The sequence below is a fragment of the Myxine glutinosa genome, chromosome 1 (genome assembly GCF_964187855.1).
Source record: "Myxine glutinosa chromosome 1, kmMyxGlut1.1, whole genome shotgun sequence".
NCBI classification, from domain to species: domain Eukaryota; kingdom Metazoa; phylum Chordata; class Myxini; order Myxiniformes; family Myxinidae; genus Myxine; species Myxine glutinosa.
In genome coordinates this window covers 89,365,643-89,379,582 of record NC_136261.1, presented here as the reverse complement: position 1 = coordinate 89,379,582, position 13,940 = coordinate 89,365,643, and the positions used below count along the sequence as shown (strand labels likewise).

Genomic DNA, 13,940 nt, shown 5'->3' with positions numbered 1-13,940 from the left:
AGGACCTCCAGGCATCCACCGCCGAGCTTGTCTATGGCCAGGCGCTACGCGTCCCGGGCGAATTCGTGCCCGATGCTACCAGTCCCTGGTCCGCAGCTCACCAGCGCTCGGACCTCCAGGAGGCTGCCCGACGGTTTGCCCCCGTGCCAACATCCCACCACGGTGACCCCCAGTCCTACGTCCCCCCAGCACTTCGCACAGCGGAGTATGTTTTTGTGCGTCACGACGCACATCGGGGGCCACTCCGGCCGCCGTACGACGGGCCCTTCCGGGTGCTGCGACGGGACGACAAGTCGTTCGTCATCGACATCGGCGGCAGCTCGGACCGGATTGCGGTGGACCGCCTCAAGCCGGCACACGTGGACGTCGACCACCTACCACGGGTGGCCCTTCCGCCGCGGCGAGGCCACCCCCCGTCCACGGTGCCCCCCACTTGACCACCCACCACCACACCGGACCCCCTCCCACGACCCGCCAGGGGTCGCTTCGGCCGGGTCATCAGGACCCCCCTCAAATTGACCCTGCCGGTGCAAGTCGATTCTGGGGGGACGTGTGTAGCGGCTACCGCTGGGTTTTCACAATCGCCTTGCACCTATCAAGGACGCGGAGTGATCACCATGCCGGGCTCGTCCAGGACGCCCGGGCAGGCCCGCGCTCAACTTGCCAGGCCTCGGTCGGGACGCCCGGGCAGGCTCGCCCTCAACTTGCCAGGCCGCAGCCAGGACGCTGGGCCACGCCCCCTCTCGCCTTTCCTGGGCAAACGCTCCGGGATAATATGTATATATATTGCTGCCCGATAAACGGGCTTTTCAGAGTGCCTGTGTGTTTGGTTTGATTAAAGCAACTCGGATGAATTCCAGCTTTTTGTCGCGTCCATTCTTCCGATCGACGTGGGAGCCCCAGCTCCTTCACTACAAAATTACCATGGAATGTGCTCTGGGGGTCTATCGCAGGTTGTTCCACCTGAGCATACTTTTAGTCGCTCTAAACGTTTGGAAGTTTCTTCCTGTCCATACACTGTATCTGGTCCAAGGAGTAACACTATGAGGTATTCTTCTCGTTATTTTCCCTGCACGTCATCACTCTGGAACAGTTCACCTGCATCCTGCTCTCCCCTCTATCCCAACCTACCTCAATTCAAGAGGAATGTCAATAGATTACTTCTTTCTGTCTAATGTCTAATATCTATACTTTCCTTTGTGTAGGCCCCACCTCGAGGGGCCTTACAGGATTTGTGGCGGGCGATATCTCATAAAAAAACAACTAGAAAGCATCTGAAAATGCAAAGCCTGTCCACGCCTGTTTGTAGTTAGACGTCTTCTTCTGTATGCTCAAAATAACGAAAACATTAAAAAAAAAATACAAAATGAAAATTGATGATTGAATCCAGCCTTGACCTTTGAGCTTTAGAGCAAAAAATAATTATAGCTTTTGATTGGTGAACCAATTCTGTGACCCAATATGCAAATTCTTAAAATTTCAGGTCAACCGGATGAAAATTGACAATTTTATGTGACCTGAACTTTGACCTTTTAACCAAAATATTAATTTTCCTTCTCCATAATCTCATAATAAAGCTTTGTTGAAAATTTGATGACAAAACTCAAATTGTAAATTAAAATTTCAGGTCAATTGGATGAAAATTGATGATTTTATGCAACCATGACCTTTGACCTTTTGACAAAATTATTAATTTGACTTCTCTGTATTATCATAATAAAGCTTCGGTGAAAATTTGATGACAATAGCTCAAATGGTAAAAAGGTTACGGCCCGGAAAGACACCCACACAGACACCCACACAGACACCCACACAGACACCCACACAGACACCCACACAGACACCCACAGACACCCACACAGACACCCACACAGACACCCACACAGACACCCACACAGACACCCACACAGACACACACACACACACACACACACACACACACACACACACACACACACACACACACACACACACACACACGTAATTGCAAAAATCCCAGTGTGTCTGCTGCATACAGAATCCATGACACCAGGACAAGAAGCTCAGGCCAACTGGAAGTCACACTTCCCTGCCTCCCTCCACCATCCTTCCCCCCCATCCCACACATTACAGGACACTTGATTTGATCTTAGTCTAAACAGCTCAAAGGCAATTGCACTACTTACATGCCATCACTGCTAGATTCACCAATGTTGCCGCATCCGTTTGACTAAATCTTTCAATTATGAGAAAGGAGCATATTGGCAAGCTTGTTTCAGATGGCAAAAGTTGATTGAGTCACTGCTCAGTTATCAGCTGAACTTAAAACATTATCTAGGCTCATTATTGAACTTACAGCAAGCAGTAATGTTGTGAAAAAGTATTATCAGTGAATGACATACGATCCTCCATTGTGTGGCAGGTCACAGCAGGATCCGTAGGAACCCCATCACCAACTCGTGTGTAAGCTAGAACTGTCAACTTATAAAGTGTGGCAGCTTGCAGATCAGAAACATTCACAATGGATTCCCGGGCTGCTGTTGTTACTGAGTCAAGGAGAGGTACTGGCTCAGCGGGGTTGCTGGTGAGGACCTAAGGAGATGATGAGAGGTAGAGCAGAGCATGTTACTTTGGTGTCCTGTGCTGAGAAGTTGTTAAGATGTGTATTTGGGAGACAGATATAAGAGGTTGTGAGCATTTTGCTGTTCTTTGGCAAGCAAAATCGTCTCTCACCTTATAGCCGAGGATCCAACCATTTTTACTTCCTTCAGGAATATCACCCCAAGTGACAAGCAAGGTATGAGGCCCAGTTGCCACAACTGAGATGTTTTCAGGGCCAGCAGATGGAACTAAGGGAGATAATGTTGAAGCTTGTTTTACTCAATAAAAAGTAAAACAGAAAAGCATGATATATCAACTGCATCATCACTATGCTTGGATTATATTGAAGTACACTTGCTGATAGAATAAGTGAAATTAAGATGAGAAAGCAAGTGTAGGCAAACACAAGAGCAAATATTTCCAACTGGGTCATACCATAAACCACTACTCCTGAACGGTGAAAGATAGGAGGAAACCTCTAATACAAAAAATGTCGGGACGGCCCCGGGAAGGTTATAGGCGAGGTGGCGAGGCCGGTCGAGGCCCACCTCGGCCAGGCTGGGCCCATTTCGCAATTAAAAGCTGAGCTGAATTATAGTAGTCAATCTTCTCCGGCCACGAGTAAAAGCCGAATTATAGAAGTAAATTCATTCAAAAAGAACTAAAAATGTCGGGACGGGCCCCGGGAAGGTTATAGGCTATGTGGTGAGGCCGGTCGAGGCCGCTTCGGCCGGGCTGGGCCCATTTCGCAATTAAAAGCTGAGCTGAATTATAGTAGTCAATCTTCTTCGGCCGCGAGTAAAACCTGAATTATAGTAGTAAATTCATTCAAAAAGAACTAAAAATGTCGGGACAGGACCCGGGAAGGTTATAGGCTAGGTGGCGAGGTCAGTCGAGGCCGCATCGGCCGGGCTGGGCCCATTTCGCAATTAAAAGCTGAGCTGAATTATAGTAGTCAATCTTCTTCGGCCGCGAGTAAAAGCTGAATTATAGTAGTAAATTCATTCAAAAAGAACCGAAAATGTTGGGACGGGCCCCTTGAAGGTTATAGGCTAGGTGGCTAGGCCAGTCGAGGCCGCCTCGGCCAGGCTGGGCCCATTTCGCAATTAAAAGCCGAGTTGAATTATAGTAGTCAATCTTCTTCGGCCGTGAGTAAAAGCTGAATTATAGTAGTAAATTCATTCAAAAAGAACCCGGGCAATGCCAGATGCTTTCGGCTAGTCCTATAATTAATTAAGGAAACAAGAGGAAAAAGACATAAAAAGTCATAGCCTCCATGGTTTAAAATTTTTTCCTGTACGGAGTTAAAGGCAGTCATTCGACCATCTTTGGTCGGATGATAAAACAAAATCTTCTGCATATGTGTACTCATGTGCCAAATTTGAAGAAAATTGGTTCATGCATGTCTGAGAAATGGATGGGGACATGTTTAACTTACAAAATGGCCACCAGTCGGCCATATTGGACCTGATCTCAAAAAAATGATGCGCATATGTTACCCATCATTCATTATCTGTTTGCCAAATTAGAACAAGATCGGTAAATGCATGTCCAATAAATGGTTGAGGATGTGTTCAACATTGTGTTTTTTACAACTAAAATGGTGGCCAGTCGGCCATCTTTGATCTCATCGTGAAACAAACTGTTGTGCATATGTATACCGTCATGCATTGCCTTTGTGCCAAGTGTAAACAAAATCAGTCCATACATCTCCGAGATATGGTTGAGGACGCACGGATGGACGGACGAGACCATATCTTAAGCCCCCGTTTCGGACTAAGTCCAACGGGGGCTAATAATTAATTAATATAACGTATATAAAAGGTTTACATTCATAAATGATATTTTCTTCTACTATTACCCTTACCATCCTCACGTGTTCGTCCCCTCACAGGCTGGCCCCACGGTCCTGCACTGATGGAGTTGAAGGCCTGAATCCTCAACTCATACAAGCTCCACGGCTGCAGACCCTCCAGTTTCAATTCTCGTTCCAAGCGGTCTGTCACCACCACCCACTGCACTTCAATCTTTGTTGATTTCTTTTTTCCAACCTGCTTCCTGGTCTCTCTCCGCACTTCCGTTGATCCAGACCTCTGCAGCCCACCGAGCTCATTTGACTGGCTGACTTTTCCTGCAAGTGCTATGCTTCCCCAAGTCATTTCTGCCACATCTGGACGCCTGTTTACTGTTCTCAGATGTCTGTATTGTAAGCGGTATCCCACAGTGTCTGGTAGCGCATTGTATGTAGGTTCTGGTAGAGGCTTGGGGATGGAGGATGATGTAAGATTAGGTAAGATATGTGATGAGAGCAAAATGAACTTTTCATCGTTTTGTAACCTTTTAATGATGAGAGAATGTTAGAATATAGACCTCAAATAATATGTATAACACGAGGCGATCGTGGGTACGTATAACCATTACATTTTATGACAATGATGAGTCCATGACAGGTGGCATTATAGAAGTTATTATTGGGTCTACATTAACCCCTTTTCCCAATAATAGTCAGGTTCACTATGTCAATAAATTATATTTCGTTCAAAATCATGGTAGATTAGCAAACCTATACATTTTTGGAAAGGTTATAGCATAAGGAAACTAAAAATCAATGTTTACATTTGGAGAGATACATGTATGGCGGCCATTTTGGATTTTCAAAATGGCCACTGTAAAATACATATTTTGTTCTATTTCTGCCTCTAATTACCCTAAAAACTTTAAAATATACTAAACCTATATTTTCAGGGACAAGGAATCCAATGAAAGTATCAAATTAGTGCTATGGGGAATGGTAACACACGAATCAAAGGTTTTGAATTGCAAAATACTGTCTTTATATTCGCGATAAGTTGCATAATCAAATACATGTTATCATTTTGTACAGGCAGTTAATAACATCAAAATGTGTCACAATAATTCATATCACCAAACATACACAGGAAGTCAGCAAAATCATATATACACATGCAGTCAGTATAACTTCACATCTACACAGGCAGTCAATGACAAAATATACACAGGCAGTCAATGGCATCAAACATACACGATTACAGAATATGCCATTTAGAGTTCGTCATCACTGTCCTGTGTGTCGTATCCGACAATATAGTCCGCATCGTTTTCACAGTCCGTTCCACACAAGCAAAGGTCGGTCAAATTGATTGGCAAATCGAATTGGTCGAATGGTCGATCGAATCGAATTCGATGAATCGAATCGAATGAATTGGTCGAATGGTCGATCGAAGCGATTGGTCGAATGGTCGAATTGGTCGAATGGAATTGGTCGAATTGGTCGAATGGTCGATCGAAGCGATTGGTCGAATTGTCGAATTGGTCGAATGGAATTGGTCGATTGGTCGAATTGGTCGAATTGGTCGAATCGAATTGGTCGGAATTGGCAAATGTAAACATTGATTTTCAGATTTTCCATGTAATAACGTTTCCAAAAATGTATAGGTTTGCTAATCTACCATGATTTTGAACGAAAAACCATGGTGAACCTGACTATAACTAGAATGATAACGTTTAAGGTGCTAATCATTCTGTGAAATCTGGTTGTGAAGATTTGAAGCAAGGCTGTACATCTGTATTGCCTAGTACATAGAAGATTATGCTGTGACTAATGTCTGGGGTGATGTGCTCGGTTTGTATTGGTGAGTTATGCTTAATGTTACAAGTTCTCCTCTTATATTAGGTCTTACCACCCAACGAAGAAGAAGACAATTCTTCCCAGATGCATGCACACTTAAGTTTGCAGGAGCTGTATATGGGGGAGCCTGAAGTGTCTGCACATGTCGTGAGGGCCGGCTTGCAGGGCTTGTGCCGACAATGTTTGTCTGCCGCATTCGGAACCTACATTCACACACAACACGGGTTAGAATTAGTTAAGTGTGAGCGTGTTCTGCGAGATTATGTAAGGCAGGTAGCTGAATGCATTTGCTGACCTGTAGTGAGTAAACGGAGTCAAACCAGACACCTCAATTGAGCGGGCATCTGGCCGACCTGTTAGCTCAAACACCTGCTGCCATCCTTCAGTCTCCTCTTCATGCCTAACCTGCTGGGAAGTGGGTATGTAGGCTTACTGCCTCATCACGTTTTCTGAGTGAACTGGATCATAGTAATTAGTATATTTACTAGATAGTAGCTAAAGATTGTCACCCATTTAGCGAAGGAAAAACGGGTTCATATTTTGGTAAAGAACTATATCTGCCTCACCATCAATGATGCAGCTAGGCATAGGTTACCATATAGAGAGTTATGTATACCTGGTCTCTACTCGTACAAGAGCATTTTATGGACATCTTTGAGGAAGCAGACAAAATTATGTAAAATAAAACCAAAACCCAGAAACTGACGTGCTGATCGATAATTTTTCTCTTGTGGCCTGGTAGCTCTAATGACCCACCTCTGCCTCTACAATCCACCTGGAAACAGAGGTCTTGCCTCCGTAACCAGAGCGAAACTGGAGTATGACCGAGTGTGGCCCGATATTAGAGATAGCCAGGTTTGTTGGAGCACCAGGAAGTTCTGTGGGAGATGGAAGTATACCAGAATATCACAATAGATTGATGGTGAATTGGACGAAGAGCACAGGTGGGTACGACGAATGCTGGCTTTATTATTTTGTGTTTTCGTGTCCAAATCACCATGGGAGAGGTTTGTGTTTAAGCTTCAGTTGCTAGGTGGCAGGCTCGAGTCCGATCATTGGTTTTCCTGTCTCTTCTCTCATACCAGGGGGTACACCAGAAGAGATTGTGGCGCTGGAAGGAGGACCCTGCCCGATGACAGTCTGAGCAGAAACTGTGATGGCATAGATGATGAGGGGGCTGAGACCAGTGATGATGAGGTCTCTTGCTGAGCTCGGCAGCATCCGGTTCTCCAAACTCCCAGGTTGCCCTGGCTGTTCCCATGACACGTGGTAACCTGCCCACAAAGAGCAAATAGATAATGTTAACATATAGTTATTCTGCTAACAAAATAACTATTTTGCTTCAACATTTACACAAACAAACTTCAACCTCAAACAGGGAACCATGATTGTCATGGGGCCCGCAAGGCTAACCCCCGCTCTAGCAGGGAAAATGGCCTTAAAACGATCATTCATTCATATTTACACAAGCACAGTGAGGGGGTTTACCAATAGCTGAGAGTATATATATCATGGAGGCGAGGAAGGGATGTTAGAAGAGATCAAGGAGTGGAGGAAGTAAAGAAGCAGCGGGGAAAGTGAAGAGAAGGCCTTTAACATTATTGAAATATCTCGCAATGAAGCTAAGTCTCTGTGCTCATCATTTTTATATCGCAGACAGGTCGTGTGGTCTCTGTTTTCTACCACCTCCTTCCTGGTCTTTCATCTTGCTGGTCCTTTCCGGTATCTGTCCCACTCCGTCCCCCTCCCCTCCCAGGTTTCTGCAGGGTGCACACTGTCTGCCAGTAACCCCCTTCTGGTAAAACTCCAAAAATTCAGACTATGGAACCAACTTTCTCAGTTGCTGCAATCTCGTTCTTCCCTCCTAAGCCCACCTCTTTCCAAGTTTCCAGTATTTCCTTCCTGAGAGTTTGTGCCTGTATCAATCTTATTCACCCCCTGTGTCTGTCCTCCTCTGGTCCCCATTCTCCCCGACATCCTTTATTCATCAAAGACCCCCTCAAATGTTGTCTTTCAACCCTGCTGTTGTTGTATTCCCCCCTCTCCTTCTACTGCTATTTTTGTTATATTACTTCCTGAACCATTCTATGTTCCAGCTCCTCTAAGAGCCTCGAGATTGTATACAAAAGTAGAAAAACGAATTCAATGTGATTGCGTTGATGGATATAGTTCTGCCGATATTAAATGTCCTGCCATGTTGGATCCCCAATTAAAGATCATGTGAAAATGTAAAGGTCAGATGAGAGAGAAAAGAGAGACAAATATAAGAGAGAACATTACTGGTGCTTCAAAGTCGAGTAAAGGTCTGCAAAATTATTTTCAAAGGGCACATGACCTCTGACCTGTTGAATCCAAAATCGAATAAGTTCATCTTTGTATCATAGTACATGCATGTACTGTACCAAGTTTGGTCAAACCATTTCAGTGGCTCACAAGTTATTGTGGTAATGAAAATCTGCTGCGCATGCAAGCTCGGACCTACAGCTGTACAAACAACTCAAAAACATCATGGCTCTGGCTCCTGAGGCATAAACAAGAGAAAAATGACCACAGTGTGGTCACCAGCTGCGACGTGTAGAATCATGAGGATATCCGTTGCAATATGCGCTATCAAATTCGACCAGTCATTAAATTATACGCATGCGCGATTTTAGTCCGCAATGTTCTTACCTCATACCAATGCACGTCCGAGTGTATGCGCACGCGCTATTCAATAATTACACCTAATTTGTGTCAAGTTCTGTGAAACGAGATTGATATGAAAACATTCATGTTGTCTTTGTTGCTAAATTTATTCTGGTTTCTTCAAATAAATCACGATTTTAGATCGCGATATTCTTACCTCATACCAACGCACGTCCGAGTGTATGCGCATGCGCTATTCAACAAGTACAAAAAGTTTTAATTAAAACAAAAGCCGCGTCGATGTTACACAATGCCTAGATGCAGCTGTGCCTATAACGTCGATGTTATAGGCACAGGACATTCCTATTGATTCGATTACTTGATGTTATTTTTGTGCAAAGTGAAAATATATCTCGACAATTTCCCGTGTGTGGCGACGAATTTTTTATATATCTCGGCATTTTCCCGTCTGTTATTTCAGGCGGTGTATGACTGACCATGCCGCGATTTAAAAAAAAAATATCTCGGCAATTTCCCGTATGTGGCGACACGTGAACGAAGCTATGCTCCTCTCTCCACATTATTGTGACGACGTATAAATTAAATATTTCATCGTGACGATTGTCATCAAATGGACGAATTTTTAATATATCTCGGCATTTTCCCGTCTGTTATTTCGGGCGGTGTATGACTGACCATGCCGCACTTTAAACAAAATATATATATCTCGGCATTTTCCCGTCTGTTATTTCGGGCGGTGTATGACTGACCATGCCGCGATTAAAAAAAAATAAATCTCAATGGACTTGAAGTTACAGGCCTTTGAGAATTCATTTCGTTCTATAAAGGGCAACTTTCATCGGATTTTCTTCCCGTTTTTTTTCAACCGAGTCTAAAACTATGTTAGCGACTGTGAAAAATGAAATGATATATCGAATTTGATTTGAAATAAAACTGTGTGAGAGAGGAAGACACCACGGGCCTACAAAACAGGCCTCAAAGCTATGCGAGTTAATAAAATGGTGGATATTTGTTTATATGAAGCCTCTCCCACAATGGGTGGAGCTATGGTTCCCAGAATGGGTGGAGCTTTGAGGTTTTGTCTTCTCTGCAAGTTTTGTCTTCAAGAACAAGAAGAACAACAACAACAACAACAGCAGAGGGCACTCTATTAGCAGCGTCTGCGACGCGGCTAAAAAGGCACCCCAACAACAAGAACAACAACGCGGTCCTCTCATAGAGCTGCTCGTCGCAGCTAAAAAGAAGATAAGCTCCAGGGCCAGATCATATTCCAGATTATTGAAGGAGTTAGAAGAGCAGATAAGCATGATGTTAGTGGATATATTTTACAGCTCATTGGAGAGGGGATGGGTATGGGAGGATTGGGGAATAGCAAATGTAACACCGTTACTTAAGAAAGGTACTGTACCAGAAAGGAATTGGGGAATTTTCGACCTGTTAGTTTAAGTTCATTCGTCTGGAAGATGTTGGAGATGTTAATTAGGGATCAGATGGCTGGGGAATCATTTATATAAGTTCAAACTAATTAAATGTAGACTGCATAGATATACTAAAGGGAGGTCATGTTTAACAAATTTTTTGGAGTTCTATGAAGCATTTTCTCGTTGCTTGGATGAGAGAAGAGCAATAGATTTAACCGGTGATATACTCGGTGATAGATTTTAACCAGACGAGGTGGTGTACGGTAATGGTTTGAGCGTCTGCTCCGAGTCTGGGAGGTTAGCGGTCAAACCCCCACCGAATCATAGCAAAGACTCAAAATGGTAGGTGTTGCTTCCTTGCTTGATGTTCAGTATTTAAAAGGATAAGAGCATTGGCATTCCCCATAGGTTGGCATTCATGAGGAGGAGGAAATTCCTCTATAGGAAATGCGCCGCTGATTGCGAGAATAGCGGCACTATTGTTGTGGAGTCGCTGGTATCCAATGTGACCCTGGAAGTGACGACACTTTCCCCAAGCTCAGTAGCTGTGATTGTCTCATCTAACCGTTCTATGTTGTGTCTTGTGCATTTGTCTGTATGTCCATGTGTGAGATGTGTATGTGTGTGGCAGCTCCACTACAAACTTTAGATCCTGTAAAAAAAAATAAGACACCCCTAAAACCTCAATACTCCGACATGTGCAAGCACAATGAATGTTCCAGTGTGTCAAATATTTTACTGATGATGTAGGCCAACTGTTGTAATACAATTCAGCAAATAGAATAGGTGAAATTAATATAATTGTGGAGTTGTGTGAGCACTTCCTGCTGTGAAGCTGCACTAAGTTTCTCGCAACATCTGCACATTATCGATGGATTTGCTACAACGGTGTAGTGAGGCAGGAATTTATCTCACAGGAGGTTTTCAAGAATGGATATTGTACTGGCTTTGTCAGACTTCGTTCTTCAGTCTTCTGATCATTCAAGACAAAAGACAAGGGCAGACAACTTCTGGCAAAATAACTTAGTTTTATCATCGCACACTCTCACCATTCTTATGATTGAAAATCGTAAGTTATACAAATCGAGTCAATTCAAGCAAAGATTTCTCAAAGTGGCATTATCAGGTTATTACCCTGCGCTTGCAAATCGAAAAGCAGGATTAGGCATTCGGTTGCGTACGTGTGGTGTACATGCGTGTCTGCATTTAAAAAATACATTTTTTGGGCAACCGTTGGTCCGATTGACACAATTTTACCATCGGAGCGCCTCTGCCTGTAGATTTATTTTACTAATAATTATGACGTCATAGGTCACGTGGTACGGAGGCCATCTTGGAAAAAAATTTCACCTATATCTCCGAAAGCGCTGCATAGAAAAAATTGAGACATGGCTCATTGTAAAGAACTCTCCATGGGGAGTAAAATATGTTGATGATGATGTCATTGGTGCCTTATTTATGACGTCATAATTCAACATGTATAACGCTTCATCCGATCAGTATGAATTTTTGTTTTTCTGCAATTCTTGGTCTGATTGACACGACATTTTCACCATAGGAGCGCCTCCTCCTGTAGAATATTTTAATGTTAATTATGACGTCATAGGTCACATGGTACAGGCGCCATCTTGGAAAAACTTCACACCTCTATATCTCTGAAACCACTCCATGAAAAAAAATTGAAACATGGCTCATTGTCAAGTATTCACCATGGGGAATACAATATGTTAATGATGATGACAGCGGTGCCTTCATTATGATGTTATATAATTCGACAAGTGTAACGCTTCATCCGATCATTATGAATTTTCTTTTTCTGCAAATATTAGTCAGATGGACACGAAATTTTCACCATAGGAGTGCCTCCTCCTGTAGAATTTTAAAAATGATAATCATGACGTCATAGGTCATGTTGTACAGGCGCCACCTGAGAAAAACCGAAAAAACGTTGCACCTCTATATCTCCGAAACTACTCCATGGAAAAAATTGAAACGTGGCTCATTGTAAAGAACTCCACATGGGGAATAGGTGTTGTTAACGATGACGTCATTGGTGCCTTAATTATGACGTCATAATTCGACAGAGACAACGCTTAGTCTGATCAGTTTGAAATTTATTGAGCGTGATCTACGCAACAATTATATTAGAGGATATAAATTTATGATGTAATCTCTCACGTGGTCCGGCAGCCATATTGGATCAAAGAAATAAACCCTTCAAAAAAAGAGTAGAGTTGGCTCGCACCAAGTTGACTGCGCAGGGTAAGTATTCTATGAATATCATCGAGTTTAAATAATAAATTATTTCAATAAATTTTGTTATGTATATATATATGTACATTGTATATGTTGGAACATTTATAGGTCAGGATCCATATTGGTAAACGGGAGCACACTGAGCGGTAAAGAAAAAATTCTTTATTAATGCCTGACAATTTGAGAACAAGTTAGTTGTCTTTCCCAAAGGTGTTAATAGCTTTTTTAAAAATCCCTATTACACTTATTTTGTAACATTTAAAATAAATAATTTGCTCTTGAAGTGATTTGGAGTTAATTAGACAAAGGATTTTAATATTTATGCAACTGAGAATCATGATTTTCTCTGTTAATCTGACTTATTCACATTCTGTATGCATTTTAAAAAAAAATCACTTTGGAATAGTTTGTGAAGACACTATATATTAACTTTGATTTGAAAGCATCATTAAATAAGCTCAGGTGGCATCAAAATGCGAAAACTTTGCAGGGGGGTGAATACTTTTGCAGGCAATTGTATTCACCCCCTCCAAAGTTTTCATATTTGGGGACATTGAGATGGATAGAAGTGCCGAAAGCAGAAGTTAGGTTGGTGGAAGCATTGTACAAGGGAACGGAGGGAAGAGTTTTGGTTGGTCCTGGGATGTCGGAGGAGTTAAGCTTGAACATCGGTTTAAAGCAAGGAAGCGCTCTCAGCCCATTCCTGTTTATCATGGTAATGGAGCTGGTAAGCAGGAAGGTAAACATGAAGGTAAACATGAAGGGTATTCTGGGGTGGATATTGTATGCAGATGATTGGCTGTTGTGGTGCAGAGTGGGTGGGAGATGCAGGAAGTACTGGGGGAGTGGAAGGACACATTTGAGAAACATTGGCTGAAAATGAGCATGGAGAAGAGGGAGGTGATGTGGATATGCCAAAGAGCTCCTTGAGTGATTACTCAAACATTATTATTAATGAAAGAGCCACCTAAGTTATTGATAAAAAGAGAGGTTGCTTCAGTTCGGGATGAAATGCAGCACTTTGCAACAATGAAAATAAATGTTAAGCTTTGACAAAAATTAAAACTATCAGGACATTAAGTTTTATAGATGTCAGGAGGGCGAGGAGGATTGTGGGAGTGAACAGGGTGGATAGAAGGAGGATGGATGAACTGATGGAGGAGATTGGTGTGCAGATGAGCTTGACGTAGAGATTGGTGAAATGCCGACTGAGATGGGCAGGACACTTGGTGTGGATGGGGGAAGAGAGAAATGGCAAAGAGGGTTAGGGTTGAGGAATGGGTTGAGGAGTTGGGTTGAGGGTGGGTGGGTGGGTTGAGGAGTTGGGTTGAGGGTGGGTGGGTGGGTTGAGGGTTGAGGGACCCTTGGGATGGGTTGAGGAAGTAAGG

At 43.1% G+C, this 13,940-nt stretch overlaps 2 protein-coding genes across 2 annotated transcripts in view; both read right to left on the bottom strand.

Annotated features, from left to right (window-relative positions):
• The window catches only part of LOC137425102 (protein sidekick-2-like), a 547,704-nt gene that overhangs the window by 162,627 nt on the left and 371,137 nt on the right, over nucleotides 1-13,940 (bottom strand). The window contains 7 exon segments of the mRNA XM_078772524.1: nucleotides 2,336-2,571; nucleotides 2,713-2,828; nucleotides 4,448-4,841; nucleotides 6,282-6,432; nucleotides 6,525-6,621; nucleotides 6,973-7,107; nucleotides 7,312-7,503. Coding sequence (XP_078628650.1) covers nucleotides 2,336-2,571; nucleotides 2,713-2,828; nucleotides 4,448-4,841; nucleotides 6,282-6,432; nucleotides 6,525-6,621; nucleotides 6,973-7,107; nucleotides 7,312-7,503 — 1,321 coding nt within the window.
• RPL38 (ribosomal protein L38) overlaps nucleotides 1-13,940 on the bottom strand; it is a 275,214-nt gene that overhangs the window by 198,251 nt on the left and 63,023 nt on the right. The gene's annotated exons all lie outside the window — the stretch shown is intronic.